Source organism: Physeter macrocephalus, chromosome 20, assembly GCF_002837175.3.
Source record: "Physeter macrocephalus isolate SW-GA chromosome 20, ASM283717v5, whole genome shotgun sequence".
NCBI lineage: Eukaryota > Metazoa > Chordata > Mammalia > Artiodactyla > Physeteridae > Physeter > Physeter macrocephalus.
In genome coordinates, this window is record NC_041233.1 from 12,583,976 (window position 1) to 12,603,865 (window position 19,890).

Consider the following 19,890-nt stretch of genomic DNA (forward strand, 5'->3'; position numbering starts at 1 on the left):
TCCTTAAGAAACAACTTCACTCATAATTACACCTACAAATTTTAGTCACTCTATCAACTAACGATCATGTTAAAAATCAAGAAGTTTTATGAGAGTAGTGTAGATTTTTGGAAAAAATTCCATTTCAATTTATGTGAATGTTTTATAAACCATAAAGTACTAAATGATACACAATGTTTTTATTGCAATGTCCTTTTGGCCTCTAGAATAATTGGAGATGTCATCAAATTAAAATCACTCAACATACTAAATTACAAAATTTTATTCACTGTAATTCAATATGAAACTCACATGTAAAGTAAGGGAAGTCAGCTTTCTAAGAAGTTACAACAACATATATAATAGACAGGAAGTCAACAAAGATTACAAACAAAATTTTTAGAAGTCTTCCCACAATTTCATCTTCCAGACTTGTGGGGTTAGTAGTAGAAATTAACATCCAGTTTTTACACGTCATATCCAAAATGCTCCTGCTCCCTAGGGGGAAAAAGAAAGAGAAAATGTCCTTAAATGAACACATTTATAATCCTGATTCTTTAAACTCAATCTAATACTTGCACTGGAAAGAAACAATGATCAAGAAATGTCTTTCAGGGCTTCCCTGGTGGCGCAGTGGTTGAGAATCCACCTGCCAACGCAGGGGACACGGGTTCGAGCCCTGGTCTGGGAAGATCCCACATGCCGCGGAGCAACTAAGCCCGTGCGCCACAACTACTGAGCCTGAGCTCTAGAGCCCGTGCTCCGCAACACGAGAAGCCACCACAATGAGAAGCTCGTGCACCACAATGAAGAGTAGCCCCTGCTCTCCACAACTAGAGAAAGCCCACGTGCAGCAACGAAGACCCAATGCAGCCAAAAATAAATAAATAAATTTGTAAAACAAACAAACAAAACAAAAAAACAGCTCAAGGAACTACCAGAATTACCCTTCTCTTTTCAATGTTATCCATAATTAGTTGATTTTTGAAGTCTTATCTACAAAGTCATTTACAATCATTCTTATGGCATCAATGAAATTGCCATTCTTCTAACCTGTACAGTGGGTGTTACCAGGAAATGAGAATTTGAAGACATGGGAAGAGGCATGTGATAAAATTTTTAAACATTAAACAACAAAAGGTTTTTTTCATTTCCCTGATCTTTCCTCAAAATCCTTTCTCATATTTTGGTCACTTAATCAGACATTAAATATTTTAATTTCTTCCACACTTCTGTGTTAATCAAACAGTTTTTTTTAATATCTTTAATTTTTTTAAGTATTATGGAATTTTTTTTTTTTGTGGTATGCGGGCCTCCCTCTGCTGCGGCCTCTCCCGTTGCGGAGCACAGGCTCCGGACGCGCAGGCTCAGCGGCCATGGCTCACGGGCCCAGCCGCTCCGCGGAATGTTCGGCAGGCGGACTCTCAACCACTGCGCCACCAGGGAAGCCCAGTATTACGGAATTTTTAAAGATATTAACTTGTGGTCTGTTTAGCACACTGTCGGAACATTTCACATGCCTGTCGGGTAGGGAGTTTAGAACCATTCTTAACTCCTTTTTCCAGGAATGTAAGGTCAAATGAGTTAAGTAATTTTCAAAGCCTTACATCCAAGTCCTTTATACACACTCAACTTAAAATCAGCATCAAGGGCTTCCCTGGTGGAGCAGTGGTTAAGAATCCACCTGCCAACGCAGAGGACACGGGTTCGAGCCCTGGTCTGGGAAGATCCCACATGCCGCGGAGCAACTAAGCCCGTGCGCCACAACTACTGAGCCTGTGCTCTAGAGCCCGAGAGCCACAACTACTGAGCCCATGCACCACAACTGCTGAAGGCTGCGCTCAAGAAGAGAAGCCACCGCAGTGAGAAGCCCGCGCACCGCAACCAAGAGTAACCCCTGCTCTCCACAACTAGAGAAAGCGCACGCACAGCAAACAAAGACCCAATGCAGCCAAAAATAAATAAATAAACTTTAAAAAATTTATTTAAAAAAATGAGCATCAATATTTTTAGAAAGTGGCAAGATCGGGGTGGGAAAATATTTTCTGCTATTTTTCACTCAAACCCAAAAAGGCAGGTTGAGTTTTAAGAGAGAAGGTGAAAGAGAGAGAGGGAGAGAGATGAGATTTATACAAGTATCATCTTCTTCCACTTTTAGCAACCTTGATTAATTTCTGTAATAACTAACCCCCTTCCTAAAGGAGGGAGTGACTTGCCCCACATTACACAGCAATCACTGGCAAAGTAAACGCCTAGAATTTCCCTTAAGTTCAACAATTCCTTGTGCCTATGTTTGGGAAAGAAGGGGTAAGAATAACACATGGGTTTGCAAAGCGATTTTCCTTCCCTCCTATGGCCTCCACCTCCATCTTGTGTTTCTTCAGTCTGTGCTCTGAGGGGTACCTTCAATTTTCTCCAACAGCGGTAAAGAGAGAGACTGAATAGGAAGTGAGGGAAAGACCAGACAACTGGTGGGGGTCGAAGAGTGCGCAGAAACCCATTTCTCACCTGACTTAATCCCGGGTAGTGGTAGATAATGCTGCTCCTGGGTTTTCTCTCCAGCTGCTCTTGCTAGAACAAAGTGCATTCAGCACAGGTGGTCTCTTAGCAACCTTGGTTCCTGTGTCAAAGCACAGCAAAAGCTTTTATTGGATGCTGAGGAGGTCTGTGAAGTGGCCGGGCAGGGAGCCTGTCTGGAGAAACTCTAAAATGACTCTCAAAGAAGTCAGGAAGGAGATGTCGAAGAGTGGAGTTCGGCAAACGTGACACGTTGATTTCAACATATCACAGAATTGTACAGCTGAAAACTAAACTTTGCACAAAAAGTTTAAACTGAACTCTATAATTTTCCTGGCGGGCCAAACATTTACCACGCTTTTATTTTTTTATTTTATTTTTTGGCCGTGCCACGGGGCATATGGGATCTTAGTTCCCCAACCAGGGACTGAATCCACACCCCCTGCAGTGGAAACAGGGAGTCTTAACCATGCTTTTAAAACAATAGTTCTCAGGGGGTGAGGGAATGGAAGAGATGTGTAAGGGTTACACATGTGCAACGAGTAGATAAATAAGTCCCGGAGACCACTGTAATACACAGTACAGTGAGCATAGACATAAAAGTGTGTTATAAACATTAAACTTGCTAAGAGACTAGATTTTAATTGTTTCCAGCACTAGAAGCATTAGAAAGTGGAGGAGTGAATTTATTACAAAAGACCAGGCTGTAACATTCAGCCATAAACGGAAAATTATCCAACAAAATGATGGTTATTACAACTATGAAATAATAGAAAATACTACTTAGAAAATTATGTTAAAATATTTAATTATGATTAAAAGCCATACCTTATGAACACCCATTACACTCCTGGACAAGCATGGATAATCACACCAGGACACATATCCAAACATTATTTGTAATATCCTCAACTTAAAAACAAACCAAATGCCCATTAGTAGATAGATAAATGCATATAATGGAATATTATATAATAATGAAAATTAAGCTCCAGCTACCTAGAAAAACAGCGGTGAATTTTACAAACATAAAATTGAATTTGTACAATAATGAAAATTAAGCTCCAGCTACATACAAAAACAGTGGTGACTTTTATAAACATAATATTGAATTTTTTAAACGCAAGGCACAAAAGAAAATGCACAGCGTAGATATATTTATGTAAAGTAGGAAAACAGAGTTAAAGGTGCATGGTTTAGGGGTGTATATGTGGGTGGCAATGATGTAGCTGGTGAGTTGATCAAGAAAAGCAAAGGACTGGCTACCATAAAATCAGGGTAGTGGTGGTGTTAGTGAGGGGAGTAGTGGTGGTGTTAGTGAGGGGAAGGGAAGGGCTGCGTGGGTCTGCGGAGCCTCCAGCAGTATTTCATTTCTTGTCCTGGCTGGTGGTTACATTGGCAATCACTTTTTAACTACTTGCTAAACTGCACAAAGAAATTTTATAGGCTTTTCTGTAGGTATGTTAGACTTCACAATCAAAATATTTAAAAAAAGGAAACAAGACTATCTACAAATGTCAATAATGGTCATAGTGGTCGAGTTTGGGTGAAGGACTATATGTGATTTTTTTTCCTTGCTTTTTCCATTTCTCACATTTTCATTTAAAAGGATGTTGCTTATATCACTTCAGAAAACTAAAGAAAGTAGTCCCATAACTGCTAGTCCTCTTTCTTTCCCATATACTTAAAAGTAATGTATACTGATTTTATTTTTGTCAAACCAAACATTTTAACAAATATGAATTCGGGAAAATTAAATGTCAGTTAAAGATTTTAATGAAAATATTTGACTTACACTTTATCTAATAAATTACATATTTTCATTAAAACGTTTCACTGAGACATTTCATTTTCCTTGAGTTTACATTGTCTCTTTGGCTAAAGAACATGTTCTTGTCTCATTCAAAATGTTCAGGAGAAAGAGGAATGTTGGTGGTTTCTGTTTGGTTCTTCTCAGTGTTAGATCTGTTTCTAGCTCTAAATCATTGGAAGGACATGAATCTGTACCATCGTAAGTTTACCAGCACACTGAGATTTTACTGTGGATTAAAATTATGATTGTCACAGTGTTTGCTGTACATTTTGCCTAATTAGTTCTTACTTACTTATCTAGAAGCTTGGTAATCACGTGTTTTTTCTTTGCAGGGACATTCTTTTAGAGGAAAGGCTATTTAACAGCAGCATTTTCAGGAAAAAAATGATTTGTAGTGGTTTTTTATCGGATAAAACATGCACTAAATAAATGTAAAAAATAAATAAATTTGAAACAAGCTAGGACAGTTCTAAAAGCATGCTACGATGTATTGAGTGTGACTATCTCAAGACCGTGGTCTTATCTTGAATGCAGTATTTAAGAGTCATAGCTAAAATAACATCACCTCCAATTTCTGATATAAGACATCCTAGGTTACAGAAAAATGCTACAGATGAACCGGTTGCAGGGCAGAAATTGAGACACAGATGTAGAGAACAAACGTATGGACACCAAGGGGGGAAAGTGGCGGGGATGGGGGGGCAGGATGAATTGGGAGATTGGGATTGACATGTATACACTAATATGTATAAAATAGATAACTAATAAGAACCTGCTGTATAAAAAATAAATAAAATAAAATTTAAGACATCCTAGGTTATTTGGGGCCTAATATATTTCATGTTGAAATTTCAGATGACCGCAAATAGTCTTCCCTCCCATTTAAATGCCTCTACGTTCCTTTCTTTTCCCTATTTCCAAAAGGCACTGAGAATCAATGTATTTTGTAGAAATTAATTTATAGAATGTTATACTTAAAATAGAATGAATACTCTCTAATCTAGTTTTAAAAACTTGTCTTTATTATATTTTCTTTTGATTCCATCAAGAGTCCAAATAATCTAAATCCAAACTGACCTGTTCATTGAATGGCTGAATAGTGGAATCCCACAAGGTAAGTTAGACTAATGGCGAGTAACAGTAACTTTTGGTCCCTGGGGGTTGAACTTCATTGCATTCTCTGTTCTTCACCCTGCCATCAGTTTGTAGGCTCTGGCCTCTCAAACCTTTATAATCTTGTTTTTATATAAAACAAAGTTTCTCAAGTCAACTCTGACTCCTGGGACCATAGTGCATTTGCTAAATGGCTTGGTCCCCTGGCAAAAATAAAACAATGCAAAACAAACAAGTAAAACCCCCTCTATGATATAAAATTATTACTGGTACTAAGACTTCACCTGTTTCTCAATCTCTCTCAGCCTCTACTATTTCCCCTTATTAGGCGTGGATTCCTGGTCAAGAAAAAGAACAGAACATACTTTGCAAAGTCTCTTTTTCAATCAAAAGAAAACACTTTTCATTGGATTCCAGATTATAGTCTTAAACACATGAGTCACACTTGCAAAATATTTCCCTTTTTGATAAGAATTTGCTAATCCTACTCCTTGTTTCCATCAATATCTAATGGTCAAGATAATATTGACAGAAGTTCCCTAGAGACAAATGTTGAAACATGAGACACTCCTGCTGAATAGGTCACTTAAGTAAAGTATAATAATTACCATTTATTAAGGGTCTAGTATGTGCCAGGCTGTGATTATGCACTCCTGGGGGATGGAGCAACTGCCTAAGGTTCTGTGCTGGAGCCTTGATGCTACTAACCCAGGACTCCCATCCCCAGATGACACTCTGTTTCAACTACATGGATTTATTAATGTTTTCAAATGAAAAGGAAATGGACTAGACTGAAATGGAAATCTCCACATGTAGTTATCAATGGCCACTCTTCTTCCTCAGTCCTGGCTCCTTTCTGTATATGTGAACTGCTGGTTGAACAACGGGATGGATAGTCTTGCAGTTATATCCCTCTGGGCCTGAGAACCTTAAATTTGCCTCAATAGTTTTACAATAGTCAGTTTTATTCATATCAAAACAATCTGCTCTTTGTAAATGGATCATTCACAGGCCACTACTACGAGCTTACTGTCTAGCAACCCGATTAGGTGAAAGTTCAGTTTTTTTAACCTGTGTTTTATTAGCTTTTACTCTCTGCAATTTTCTTTTCTTTTATTATTAGTTTGTTATCTACCCACTGATCAACTTATGACTGACAAGTTCCTCCCCTTGAACTTTTTTTTTTTTTAGGCTGTGCACGTGGCTTGTGGTATCTTAATTCCCCGACCAGGGATAGAACCCATGCCCCTGGCCGAAGAAGTACCGAGTCTTAACCACTAGACCACCAATGAATTCCTCCCCTTCATCTTATTAACATTAGCCGGACAGAGAAATAACAAGAATGCTTCCAAGACTTGGTGGTTGAGAGATGGGTCTGGCATAAGACTGATAGGGTTTGACTTGGATCTGCCACTTACCGTGAGACCTTGGACAAGTTACATTAACTCTCTGTGCCTCAGTTAGCACTTCTGTAAAATGGAGATGATAGGGCTTCCCTGGTGGCGCAGTGGTTGAGAGTCCGCCTGCCGATGCAGGGGACGCGGGTTCGTGCCCCGGTATGGGAAGATCCCACATGCCCGGAGTGGCTAGGCCCGTGAGCCATGGCCGCTGAGCCTGCGCGTCCGGAGCCTGTGCTCCGCAACGGGAGAGGCCACAGCAGTGAGAGGCCCGCAAAAAAAAAAAAAAAAAAAAAAAAAAAAAAACAAACCACAATACACAATAAAATGGAGATGATAATAAGAGTAGGGTAGTGTGAGAATTAAATGAGATAATATCAATACTTGTGCCAAGTGAGTGCCTAGTGCCTAGTGAGTGTCTACTAGGCACAAGTCACTCTTAATAAGCAAGAGCGACTATCATTGTTAATTATATTCTGCCGCATTACCTCCTAGATGGTACCCCTTGAATAAATCAGTCTTCTCAGTTTCTCTTTGGACACCCAAACATGCAAAACTGTCACACACCTACTCATCCTTTGAAACCCAACATACCTCCTCTGTGATCCTTCCCGACATCCTCAGGCAGAATTTATTGCCCGCTTGCTGTAACATATTGCAACTGACAACCATGTATTGTGGTTATTTGTTTGCCTGCCACCCCCCATTGGCAGGGCTGTCTTCCTAGAAAGTGGGGATGGCCTTACCCATCCTGGATCCTGGTGTCTCATGGTATTGGATGCTAATCAGTTTTCAACAAATATTGATTTAATAACTGCACATCAAGTAGAAGCTTTCTTGGAAGAACAAAAGTTCATTTTGTTCAAAAGACGATTACAACAAGAAAAACCATATATTAAGTCTACTTTTCCCACAAATTTTTATTCTTCAAAAATAAAATCACGGGCTTCCCTGGTGGCGCAGTGGTTGCGCGTCCGCCTGCCGATGCAGGAGAACCGGGTTCGCGCCCCGGTTTGGGAGGATCCCACATGCCGCGAAGCGGCTGGGCCCGTGCGCCATGGCCGCTGAGCCTGCGCGTCCGGAGCCTGTCCTCCGCAACGGGAGAGGCCACGACAGAGGGAGGCCCGCGTACCGCAAAAAAAAAAAAATAAATAAATAAAATAAAATAAAATAAAATCACGAAGTTGGGTATTTTCAATATTGTCTCCATATGGAAAATGCCTCTCTTTCCCATAAAATTTATGTTTAATAAAGTTATCTTTTAGAAACCTGAGAAATCATATGGGAATTATATCTTGTTGATGTTTTTGCTTTTGTTTTTATTTGTTTGCTTGTAATTAGGGAAGCTAGTCAAGTTGTTGGAAGGCAGCAAGAGTTTGGCACTGGCCTACAGGGTTTTAGGATTCGAAGTGTCCTGCTGGGATGGCTACTGTTTCTCTGGCATAATTGAGATTTGTCCCCTTAAGATTCCAGAAATAGACGATGGTGTGGTAGGACAGGAGACATAAACTGCTCAAATATGAGTCATTCAGAAGTCAACTGAAATTCAGGCATATTCAACAGAAAATGGGTTTTGTGTGTTCTGTAAGCTTCTAAAATGGAGTTCAAGGTGCATTTTCTGAGCTAATTATGTGAGGAATTACATGAGGAAGGGAATTTAACACACATCTGAGAAATTAACTCATCAGTGATATGAGCATTGTATGCAAGAAAGCTTGAATGAGAATAATAATGAGTGGCATATGGCTTGACCCTTAAATGATTACAGGCATGCTTGTTATACCTTGTTTCCTGATTAAGATATGATTTCAAGGAGATCTTTCTCTCTCCAGCTAAAAAAAAAAACACCTGTAGTGGAAAATCTGAAATATTACAGAAACGTTGGCACTGGAAAAGAAACTTGAAATTTCTTAAAACTTCTCATTTGACAAACGAGAGAAGGCACCTTGCCTGAGGTAACACAGCTACTTTTCTTCTGAGCTACTATAATAATTGCCTCAGCGAGTTTTTGACATTTATGATAAATTGGATTCTGCATTTCACCAGACTTGGCTATTTGAAGATATTCTACCTTCATCACCTTCCAACTGCTTTGATTCAGGCCAAGGGAAGACCAGAGTGTCCAGAATACAATAAGTCACAAGTGAAAACTGGAAAACTTGGCAGGTCAGACTCACAAAACTTTACAAAGTGGACTTCGCCTGGAAACAGAACCACGTGCCTCGTCACAGATGGTGGGTCAGCAAGGTTTGGGAGCCAGATGGAACTGGTTTGTGATCCTGGTTCTGGCTGGTATTAGTGCTGGAACCGTGGATCAGGCCTTTCACCTCACCTGCTACCCCATCTGGAGACAGAGATAATCTGTTTTGCAGGGGATTGAAAGGATTTTATTCGTAACTACAGTTAAGAAGGGCCTACACACACTGTGATTTTAATCTCATAAAGCCTTATGAGGTGAGTTACTAATTCTCCTATTTCCTTAGTTGGAGAGATCGATGACCCGAGACTTTAGTGAGCTATTCGCGATCACACACCGGGGATGACCGGGGATTTGAATGGAAGTGTGTTTGGCTCCAAAGCCTTAGCCACTGCAGCATCTCAGGATTGGTAAAAGAGGTGAGCCAAGAGCCCAGCATGCTGCCGGGCACTTGGTAAAATAATGGTTAGGGTATGACAAAGCATTGGAGTCAGAAAGGTGGCCACTTCCTGCAGCCCAACAAGGAGGGAGAGAGGTGAGCACGGACTCAATGGACGAGAGCAAACAAATGGACTTAAGCGATAGGAAGCCCGGGAAGCTGAGGCAGAGGCACAGACATGTAGGCCACAGGGCACCGTCTGGCCTGGCAGCACCCATGAGGGTCCACCCGATCCCCCAGGGGTACGGGGGGGGGGTCCCAGACCTGTGTGGAATCCCTCTCTACTTTTCTCCTCTTCAGCTGTACCTCTCATGCTTTCTCTGCATGTCAATATCTGTCCAGTTTGGGCCTTCCAAGCCATCTATGACCGTGCCTCAAACGTCTTGAGTAAATATTCCGGCCCTAAAATGAACTGTTTTTCTACATGTGAACAAGCACCTCCTCTTAATTATCCACTACCAAGACTCCCAAAGGCTGAGATTTCCCGCTACCCCATTCCTGGCCCCGAATAGGAGATGGCATTGCCCCTAAGAAGACATAAATTACTCGGTTACAGGTACTTTACATTAAGAAAGATTCTGGAACCAAAATAATCAAAATGTTTTCAACCTTCTCCCTGCCAAGTTCCCCAGCCCTCGCCAAGAATTACAGCTGCAGCGCACTCTTACGAGGCCAGATGAACTGCCCAGAGCTGTGGCCCGGGAACCTCACAGGGCAGTGCCACTCGCTGCCAGTTCTTCCACGTGTGACAAAGCAGGAGTAGGGCTGAGGCCAGGTGCCTATTTGTTGCGTTTGGGGTTTTTATCTGCAGAACTCACATATCCAAACGTGTGTCATTCCAGGTTTGGGGTGGAGGAGAGGTCTCTGGACCTGTCTGACTTAGTAAAAGCATTTGGCCAAACCTTTTAGACTCCCTTCTCAGCCTGCAACACACACTCCTCTGCCTAAATTCATTGGTGGCAGGTTTTTACCTATTATTAAGGTGCAGATTTGATTTCAGAAACCAGCTAAGTGTTATCTGGAGTCAAGTTTAGCTGAGAAGGTAGATGGCCAGGTTGGAGAACAGAATTTCAAGTTCAATGAAAAACTGTGACCTCTTCTAAGACCAAATAATATTTCTTTTTTAAAATTAATTAATAGGGCTTCCCTGGTGGCGCAGTGGTTGCGCGTCCGCCTGCCGATGCAGGGGCACCGGGTTCGCGCCCCGGTCTGGGAGGATCCCACGTGCCGCGGAGCGGCTGGGCCCGTGAGCCATGGCCGCTGAGCCTGCGCGTCCGGAGCCTGTGCTCCGCAACGGGAGAGGCCACAGCAGAGGAAGGCCCGCATACCACAAAAAAAAAAAATAAAATAAAATAAAATAAATAAAATTAATTAATAAATTTGTTTATTTATTTCTGGATGCGTTGGGTCTTCATTGCTGCACATGGGCTTTCTCTAGTTGTGGCGAGGGGGGGCTACTCTTCGTTGCGGTGCGCGGGCTTCTCATTGTGGTGGCTTCTCTTGTTGGGGAGCGTGGGCTCTAGGCGCACGGGCTTCAGTAGTTGTGGCACACGGGCTCTAGAGCGCAGGCTCAGTAGTTGTGGCCCATGGGCTTAGTTGCTCCGCGGCATGCGGGATCCTCCTGGACCAGGGCTCGGACCAGGGCTCAAACCCGCGCGCATCCCCTGCATTGGCAGGCAGACTCTTAACCAGTGCGCCACCAGGGAAATCCCCAAATTATATTTCTAGCATTTAGCACAGGGCTTGGAACAAAACAGGTGCTCAATTAAAAAAAAAATTGGAGGCGGGGAGGATGAGAGGCGACGTTATGGTGCGTTTTTCTGTGCCTCAGAAGCTTGTTACTTAGAAGGTGAACCCAACGAGGAGCCCTGAAAAGCACTGAATCGTTTTCTAAGAATGTACAGCTCTCCAAAGGGAAGTCTGACCAATAATGCCCACTTTCGGTGGATAAGTATTGGATGTGATGGCCCTGTGGAATGCCAGCCAGATCATGTCTGTACTTGTCATGTACCATGGAACAAGCCCATTCTGACTTGTAAGAGTTACTCATGAAATGACTTCCTTCTCCTACCATATTTAGAGTTTACTGACCCTTTGCTAATCTAGCACTGTGTGTTCACACAGTGGGAATTAAATAAACATTTGCAGAATGACAGCTTGCAGTGGAAAACAAAAATCTCATCCTGTCTCCTGAGTGTACAGGGTAACACTTTGGGAAGCAGGTATTCTCTGAGACAACCCTCCTTTCTGTCCCATCCAGACACAGAATCGAAGTTAGCAAGGGGGGAAAGCAGTCCTTTGGAACCACAGAAGCACATAACCAAAAGAAAAAGTTTATTTTTATTTATTGATTTTTGGCTGCCCCTCGCGGCATGCAGGCTCTTAGGTCCCCGACCAGGGATCGAACCTGTACCCCCTGCACTGGAAGTGTGGAGTCTTAACCACTGGACCATCAGGCAAGTCCCAGAAAAATTTTAGAATGCTGATTATAGTAGAGCAGATAAGTTTATTAAAATAATAGTTTATGCTTTGAAATTGTTTTGATGAAGTTCCCCGTCATCATTGATCTTAGCCGTAGCCCAATGTCCTGAACTAACCATATGCCATCCTCCAATGCCCCCATCCTCAGCATTCCCACTGCTGATACCATCCTAAGGATGAAGTTCTTAAAAGCAGTAAAAGCCAATTATTGTCTCTACAATTTAAACCTTCCCATCAAAGACCACATTGGAGGCTCCTGGTTAAGAAGATTCAGGAAAAATTCAAATGAGGGATTTCATCAATAATATTACCATACTTGGCCACTTAGATACATTATGAGTAAAACCCACCACCCTGTCCAACAGGTTATAACTCTCATCTCACAAACAAGGAAACTGAGACTCAAAGAGGTTGAGTACTTGCTTAAGTCACACAGCTTGTTGAGCCAGGGCTCAATACCAAGCCGGCATCTGCCTCCTTCCACTTCCCTGTGATGCCTCCCTTATTTAGAAGCCTGATGCACATGTTCAAGAGAATTGAACGTATGTAACCAAAGCAGAAAACTGTCTTAGTCCGTAGTCCTGAGGAGGGACCAGAGTGTCAGCTTTCACCTTTCCTCAGAGGACCAGGCAGGCCACCAGCTTCAGGGTCCTCCTTTTCCAGACAGAAAACACAGTGACCTACTTTGCAGGACTCTCAGAAGCAACCATTATCAGAAAGGCTGCAAAGACAAAGCCTTTGGCTAAAATCTCCGGAAGGCAGTGAATCTGTGGAACATGACAGGTGCCCTCTCTGAACCAAATCTCAAACATGGAAAACGACAGGGCCCAAGTCTCCCATCCAACATTCCCCTGCAGACACTTTCCATATGTGAAATTTCTCTTTGGAATCACTGAAATCCTCTCTTTAGAGAGGAAACAGAAAGGCGGAAATATCTAGCACGGCTACAAGGCTGGCTCAAGTCACTGAGATCTTATTAACCCCTTGCTTCTCCTCCTGCCTTTACTGAGCCAGAAGGAAATGGAAGGAATCGAATTCTAATTCTTTGATCAATCTTATAAGCAGCCTTATAAAAATTGGAAACACGTTGAAATGCAGGGAGGGGAAACAGGCTTTCGGCGTCTTTGCGCTTAACTATATTCCCTCTACCAGAAGGAAGCAAGATTACCGCTAAACTCTCCTCCTCCGTCAACATTTTAAAAGCCACGTTTTTTAAAAAACCAAAACTTACTGTTCAGGGGTTTGATACGCGACGTCCAAAGTCAAGGAGATGATCTCTCTCTTTTGTGAAAAACACCATCTGCTCCTGGGTGGCTTGGGAGGCTCGCTGGGCTGTTATTAATAACTGGCTTAGCACTTTCCTGAGAAACCTGAGCCAGGCTGTCACGGGAGGAGAGTGGGGCGGAAGTGACAGACACAGGTGGGATAAATTATGACAAAAATACCCTCAGGCCCACACAGGAGCGCAAATAACCCATGAGGAGGGGAGGGGCCCCTCCACAATCAATAGACTCTTATGTCAAAGGTCCTCAGCGTTCAACAATCAACTAACCAAAAACTCTTTACTCTCTTGAAAAATGTCACGACTCCTGTAATGTCATACTTTCCTTTGTTTTTCTGAGTAATTCTTTTCCATGGACATTTGAATACCTTCTCAAACTATGCATTTTTGCCTTGTTCACTTTGACTTCCTCCGTTTTTCAAATATTTAAACAAATGGATTTTCAAATGCACAGGAGCAATTTGTTGAGGTTTGTTTACCTGTAAGTGTATGTTTACCTCTTTCCCTTAATGTTTCCAAAACCGTTCCTGGCAAAGTGTATGTATGTGTGTGCTCGGGCGTGGGGAGGTGGAGCGGGTCTTGGGACAGACAGCATCATACATACGGGGGAAACTGTAGAATTTAAGTCTGAAGAGTGGAAGTGCAGCTGTGACCTGGCTACTGGTTTACAGTGGGTCTTCCCTTTTGAAAAGCCTTATTTCCAAAAACTCCAAAAGTCTATGCTATGCCTCCCCTCCCCCAAGCACTGACATCATATTGTTCAGACCAGGAACGAAAGGCCTATCTTCAGACTTAAATTATATTAAACACTGACTCTGTGTCTGTCTGAAGTGTTAAAAGAAAACTGAGGATCACACAAAAGTTATTGGAATATAAAAAGATACAAACTTGAAGGGAACAATGCTTCTCGAATTGCCCCATTCTGAAGGATCCAGGTGCCTTTCACCCTGGCTCAGGCCTGGTAACTATTCTTTTTCCTAATTAAACTTTTTTTCAACTTACTGCTGGCGGTGGGGAGGCCAGAACATCTCACTGCAAACCTTGCACAGTGAGTGTTTTTCCGTGGAGGCCATTGTTAAAAAGAGAAAGTAATACACCAGTTGAATAGATGGGTGAGAGGCAGTGGAGCGGGTACAGGGCTTCCTTTTTTTCTTTTATTATGTCTTAAGTCTTTTTATTTAAAATATTCACAATTTGGGACTTCCCTGGTGGCGCAGTGGTTGGGAGTCCGCCTGCCGATGCAGGGGACGCGGGTTCGTGCCCCGGTCCGGGAGGATCCCACATGCCGCGGAGCGGCTGGGCCCGTGAGCCATGGCCGCTGAGCCTGCGCGTCCGGAGCCTGTGCTCCGCAACGGGAGAGGCCACAGCAGTGGGAGGCCCGCATACCGCAAAAAAATAAAAAAATAAAGTGCGGGCTTTGCCATCAGTGGAAAATAATAACCACTGTTTAATTTTGCAAAAATCCACCCACTTAATCAGGTTATTTTGAGAAATAAGTGCCCTAAGGAGTGCCATGGCCTCAGCAGGGTGCCAGGAGCATACAAGCAATAGCTCATACTTACTAGGCCTCCATCAATGACGATGGGGCTAGCCAACTTGGGCAGAGCATCCCCTCAAAAACTCACAACTCAGAAACTCGCTGGGAGGGTGAGGACCTGGGGAGAGAGGGAGAACGGCTGCAGGGGGCTGCCGATTGAACAGCACCTGAGTCCTGTGCTCCTGGAAAGCAGCCCTGCACAAAGCTCCCCGCTCTCCATGTTCCAGGAAAAGGCTCACTGCCGAGATCGACCCTTCCTCAAATGACTTAGACAAGACTGGAGGCTCCCTTGTTTACTGAGGACAAGGCCAGACACACACTCTCCAGTTTCCATTCTGTGTCATAAACTGAACTGTCTGTCCCCACTGACCAATCTGGACAAGATACCCACTAGTTGTCTTGACCAAACTCAACTTGGGCTTTTCCTCTCCAGACAGGCCCCTGACCTTTGACCCACCTTCAAACTGAGCCAGTATCGGGATTCAGAATAGCCCTTCTCCCCCCAAAACAAGCTGACCACGAAGAAAGACCTTCCCTGAGCATTGGTCCAGCCATCAACCTGTTCACCCCACAGCCGACACCCAGTTCAGAAGGAACTGGCCTTGTTTACTCCCCTGTAGAAAAGAAAAGGCCATTTTCCACCTGATCTTTGAGATGCATGCAGATCTTGTGGTCAATGTGTTTTATGTTTTGCAATAGGCCCCTTCCCCATATTATGTCTTTTCTCTTTTTTGGCAATATTTTTTAAAGCTGTGGCAAAAAGCACATATCGTAAACGTTAGCACCTTGAGCATTTTTAAGTGTGCGGTTCGGTCGTGTTAAGTACACTCACACTGTTCTGCAACAGATCTCCAGAACCTCTTCATCTCGCAAAACTGAAACTCTCATGCCCATTAGAGAGCTGCTGCCCACGGACCCTCTTCCCCGCAACCTCTGGCAACCACCTATAGTAGTCCTTTCAAAGAGTGCCCCCTTACCTAAATCTGGATTTGTTTTTTGTACAGTTTTCTGGTGCCGTGTCTCAGACGGAGTGCCAGCCACACCTTGGACCATGCCGTGATCACCCAGGTGTTTACGCTGGCTTCTCTGACCCTCTGCGTCCTGGGAATACAGGATCCTCAACCAGGGCTCTGGACATCTGTCTGTCATAACATGCTGAGTTACAATGATTCTTTCAGGCAAAGTGACTTTCCTCTGGCTCTTCCGCAAGGCCTCTTCTGTCTCTCCTTTGTTCCTCTAGTGGAGATTTTTTGAGGCAGTTCCCTCAGCTCCACAACTGAGAATTGAATGAGGGAGGATTCTTTGGACTGCGGTTGCGCAAGGAGTATTACAGCAGTAACACAAGGAGGATGATCTTTCGCGTCTTCTTTTTTTTTTTTCCTGGCGGTCCGCGGGCCTCTCACTGTTGTGGCCTCTCCCGCTGCGGAGCACAGGCTCCGGACGCACAGGCTCAGCGGCCATGGCTCACGGGCCCAGCCGCTCCGCGGCACGTGGGATCTTCCCGGACCGGGGCACGGACCCGTGTCCCCTGCATCAGCAGGCGGACTCTCAACCACTGCGCCACCAGGGAAGCCCCTTTCCCGTCTTCTTTGAGGTCTGATGTAATTCTCGAACCCCATGGGTTACTACGTGTATTAGTTTCCTAGGGCTGTCATAACAAAATACCATAGACTGGGTGGCTCTACACAGTAGAAATTTGTTGTCTCAGCGTTCTGGAGGCTAGAAGTCTGGAATCGAGGTGTCAGCTGGGCCATCCTCCCTCTGTAGGCTCTAAGGGAAAATCCTTCCTTGCCTGGTCCTGGCATTCGGTGATTGCCTGCAGTCCTTGGCATGTCCTGGGTTAGACCACTTTGATCTCTGCCTCTGCCATCATATGCCTGGCTTCTCCCTGTGTGTCTCTATCTTCTCTTCTTATCAGGACACCAGACATATTGGGTGTCCCCTGCATCAGCAAGCGGACTCTCAACCACTGCGCCACCAGGGAAGCCCCTTTCCCGTCTTCTTTGAGGTCTGATGTAATTCTCGAACCCCATGGGTTACTACGTGTATTAGTTTCCTAGGGCTGTCATAACAAAATACCATAGACTGGGTGGCTCTACACAGTAGAAATTTGTTGTCTCAGCGTTCTGGAGGCTAGAAGTCTGGAATCGAGGTGTCAGCTGGGCCATCCTCCCTCTGTAGGCTCTAAGGGAAAATCCTTCCTTGCCTGGTCCTGGCATTCGGTGATTGCCTGCAGTCCTTGGCATGTCCTGGGTTAGACCACTTTGATCTCTGCCTCTGCCATCATATGCCTGGCTTCTCCCTGTGTGTCTCTATCTTCTCTTCTTATCAGGACACCAGACATATTGGATTAGGGCCCACCTTAATGACCTCATCTTAATTTGACTACATCTGCAAAGACCCTATTTCCAAATAAGGCCACATCCATGGGTACCAGAGTCAGGACATCAACATATCTTTTGGGGGGAACACAATTTGACCCGTAACAGTAATTCTCTATCTGGCGCCTGCCCTCCTCTTCTGACACTCACTAAATGCTTTGCCCTTGTGGCATGAATTCAATTCGATACCTTCGGTAGTGGCCACATCTTACTCAGGGCCCCTGGGAGCTTCAGTGGCCTCTCTGGAAACTAGGAAACCCCCCCACCTGACTCTCATCTAGAATCCCTCCTTCCCCGGCACTCCCTGCCCCTCGATGCTCCGTCCTCCTTTTCACTAAATCTGACCGTCCCTTAAACTCCCTTGAACTGCTTCATCTCCTCCCCTTCAAAACCTTAACCTGCTCCACCCCTCTCTCCCCTCCCTTTCCCACTCTGGCCCCTCAACTCCCTACAGCCAGTAGAGGTCTAGATGGCCCTCCCCCCTGTCAGGGGTTCTGGAGGGGCTCAAGGACCCCAGGAGCAATCATCTGAGGCTGAAAAAACTACCTGGAAGCAGGCTGGGTATTTTATCCACAAGGCTGAGCTTTGGAGACACCCGGATAGCCTCTTGGTCATGCTTAGCCCCTCACCCCCAATGTAGTGCATAATTTAGCTTCCATAAGATCACCCATCGAGGCAAAGGAAATCTTAAGGGATCTCCTCCACATTGGCGGACACTTCAGCCCTCATGTTGAGCAGATAACCTCAACTTACCCTATCTGCCAGAAACATAATCCTGGTAAAAATATTACGGTGGGATAAGGACAAGAGCCCACATTTTCATATGAACCAGTGAATTGAAATTTTAGAATTGAAGCCGTAAGCCCCCATATTTGTATCTGCCTCTCTGTTTACATGTATGTAATGTAGGTATGTTATACATGTGTAAAATTTTCCTACCTTCAGATGACATTATTACCAAGTTAGATTATAAACACCTCTAAAGGAGCTTTATGTTGATTGAAGTTAAATAAGCCCTTACATAAATTAAATATTCCTAAAATTTCTAGAAACTAAGAAAATTTAAATTCTAATACTTTAAAAAGTATTCTTATAAAAACTAACCCAAATACGTTAAGAATTCAAGTTCACAAAGTTTAATCTTTCATAAATAAGACTAGTTTAAAATTATTGGTTTAATAAAAACAGATGTCTTCTCAGTTATCAGAGTTAAGTATAATACAAGCATACATTTTTACTCTATTTGGGCATGTTCTTCCTGAACTTACACAGGTGTATTGATTGAATAAATTAGCATTATATCCACCAGGTGTTTGAGATGATGAAAGCTGTAAATTTGGGTTTAACCAAATTTATCATTATTTGGACATACTTTATTTTCACAGTAATTATGTTTTCTAGTATGTGTCAGCTTGAGGATAGTCTCTAAGGTCTTTTGGTAACTTAAAAACGTATACTAGCCTTTCTGCTCGTGGACGCCGCCGAGGAAGCACCGTTGACGTCTTCCCCGCCCCCCCCCCACGGCCGTCATGTCTAAGTCAGAGTCACCCAAAGAGCCCGAACAGCTGCGGAAGCTCTTCATCGGAGGTTTGAGCTTTGAAACAACCGATGAGAGTCTGAGGAGCCATTTTGAGCAGTGGGGAACGCTCACAGATTGTGTGGTAATGAGGGATCCAAACACCAGGTAACGAGGGATCCAAACACCAAACGCTCCAGAGGCTTCGGGTTTGTCACGTATGCCACTGTGGAGGAGGTGCACGCGGCCATGAAGGCAAGGCCACGCAAGGTGGATGCAAGAGTTGTGGAACCAAAGAGGGCCGTCTCAAGAGTCTCAAAGACCTAGTGCCCACTTAACTGTGAAAATGATTTTTGTTGGTGGCATTAAAGAAGACACTGAAGACATCATCTAAGAGATTATTTTGAACAGTATGGGAAAATTGAAGTGATTGAAATCATGACTGATCGAGGCAGTGGCAAAAAGAGAGGCTTTGCTTTCGTAACCTTTGATGACCAGGACTCTGTAGACAAGACTGTCATTCAGAAATACCACACTGTGGATGGCCTCAGCTGTGAAGTAAGGAAAGCCCTATCTAAGCAAGAGATGGCTACTGCCTCATGCAGCCAAAGAGGTTGAAGTGGTTCTGGAAACTTTGGTGGTGGTCGTGGAGGTGGTTTTGGTGGGAATGACAGCTTTGGTTGTGGAGGAGACTTCAATGGCCGAGGTGGATTTGGTGGCAGCCATGGTGGCGGTGGCTATGGTGGCAGCCATGGTGGTGGGGGATATGGTGGCAGTGGAAATGGCTATAATGGATTTGGTAATGATGGAAGCAATGTTGGAGGTGGTGGAAGCTACAATGGTTTTGGCAGTTACAACAATCAGTCTTCCCATTTTGGACCCATGAAAGGAGGAAACTTTGGAGGCAGAAGTTCTGGCCCCTATGGTGGTGGAGGCCAATACTTTGCCAAACCCCGAAACCAAGGTGGCTATGGCGGTTCTAGCAGCAGCAGTAGCTATGGCAGTGGTAGAAGGTTTTGAGTACTGCCAGGAAACAAAGCTTAGCATGAGAGGAGAGCCAGAGAAGTGACAGGGAAACTACAGGTTACAACAGATTTGTGAATTCAGCCAAGCAGTGATGGCAGGGCCTAGCTGCTACAAAGAAGACATGTTTTAGACAATACTCATGTGTATGGGCAAAAAAACTCGAGGACTGTATTTGTGACTAATTGTATAACAGGTTATTTTAGTTTCTGTTC

The 19,890-nt window shown here is 43.8% G+C and overlaps 1 protein-coding gene and 1 pseudogene across 4 annotated transcripts in view; one reads left to right on the top strand and one right to left on the bottom strand.

Annotated features, from left to right (window-relative positions):
• Positions 1 to 247: 247 nt before the first annotated feature.
• The window catches only part of MRLN (myoregulin), a 50,097-nt gene continuing 30,454 nt past the window's right edge, over positions 248 to 19,890 (bottom strand). Inside the window, exons 1-3 of one of the 4 annotated variants that reach the window (XM_024115737.3) lie at positions 13,168 to 13,283; positions 2,488 to 2,599; positions 248 to 477 (exon numbers count right to left, since the gene is read on the bottom strand). In XM_024115737.3, the coding sequence (XP_023971505.1) occupies positions 317 to 477; positions 2,488 to 2,566 (240 nt within the window). In that variant the 5' untranslated portion in view covers positions 2,567 to 2,599; positions 13,168 to 13,283 and the 3' untranslated portion in view covers positions 248 to 316. Of the gene's footprint in view, positions 478 to 2,487; positions 2,600 to 13,167; positions 13,341 to 19,890 lie in introns of those variants that run through there. The other 3 variants (XM_028481425.2, XM_028481426.2, XM_028481427.2) reach the window with 3 other exon arrangements.
• On the top strand, positions 18,390 to 19,884 carry LOC102982510 (heterogeneous nuclear ribonucleoprotein A1-like; annotated as a pseudogene).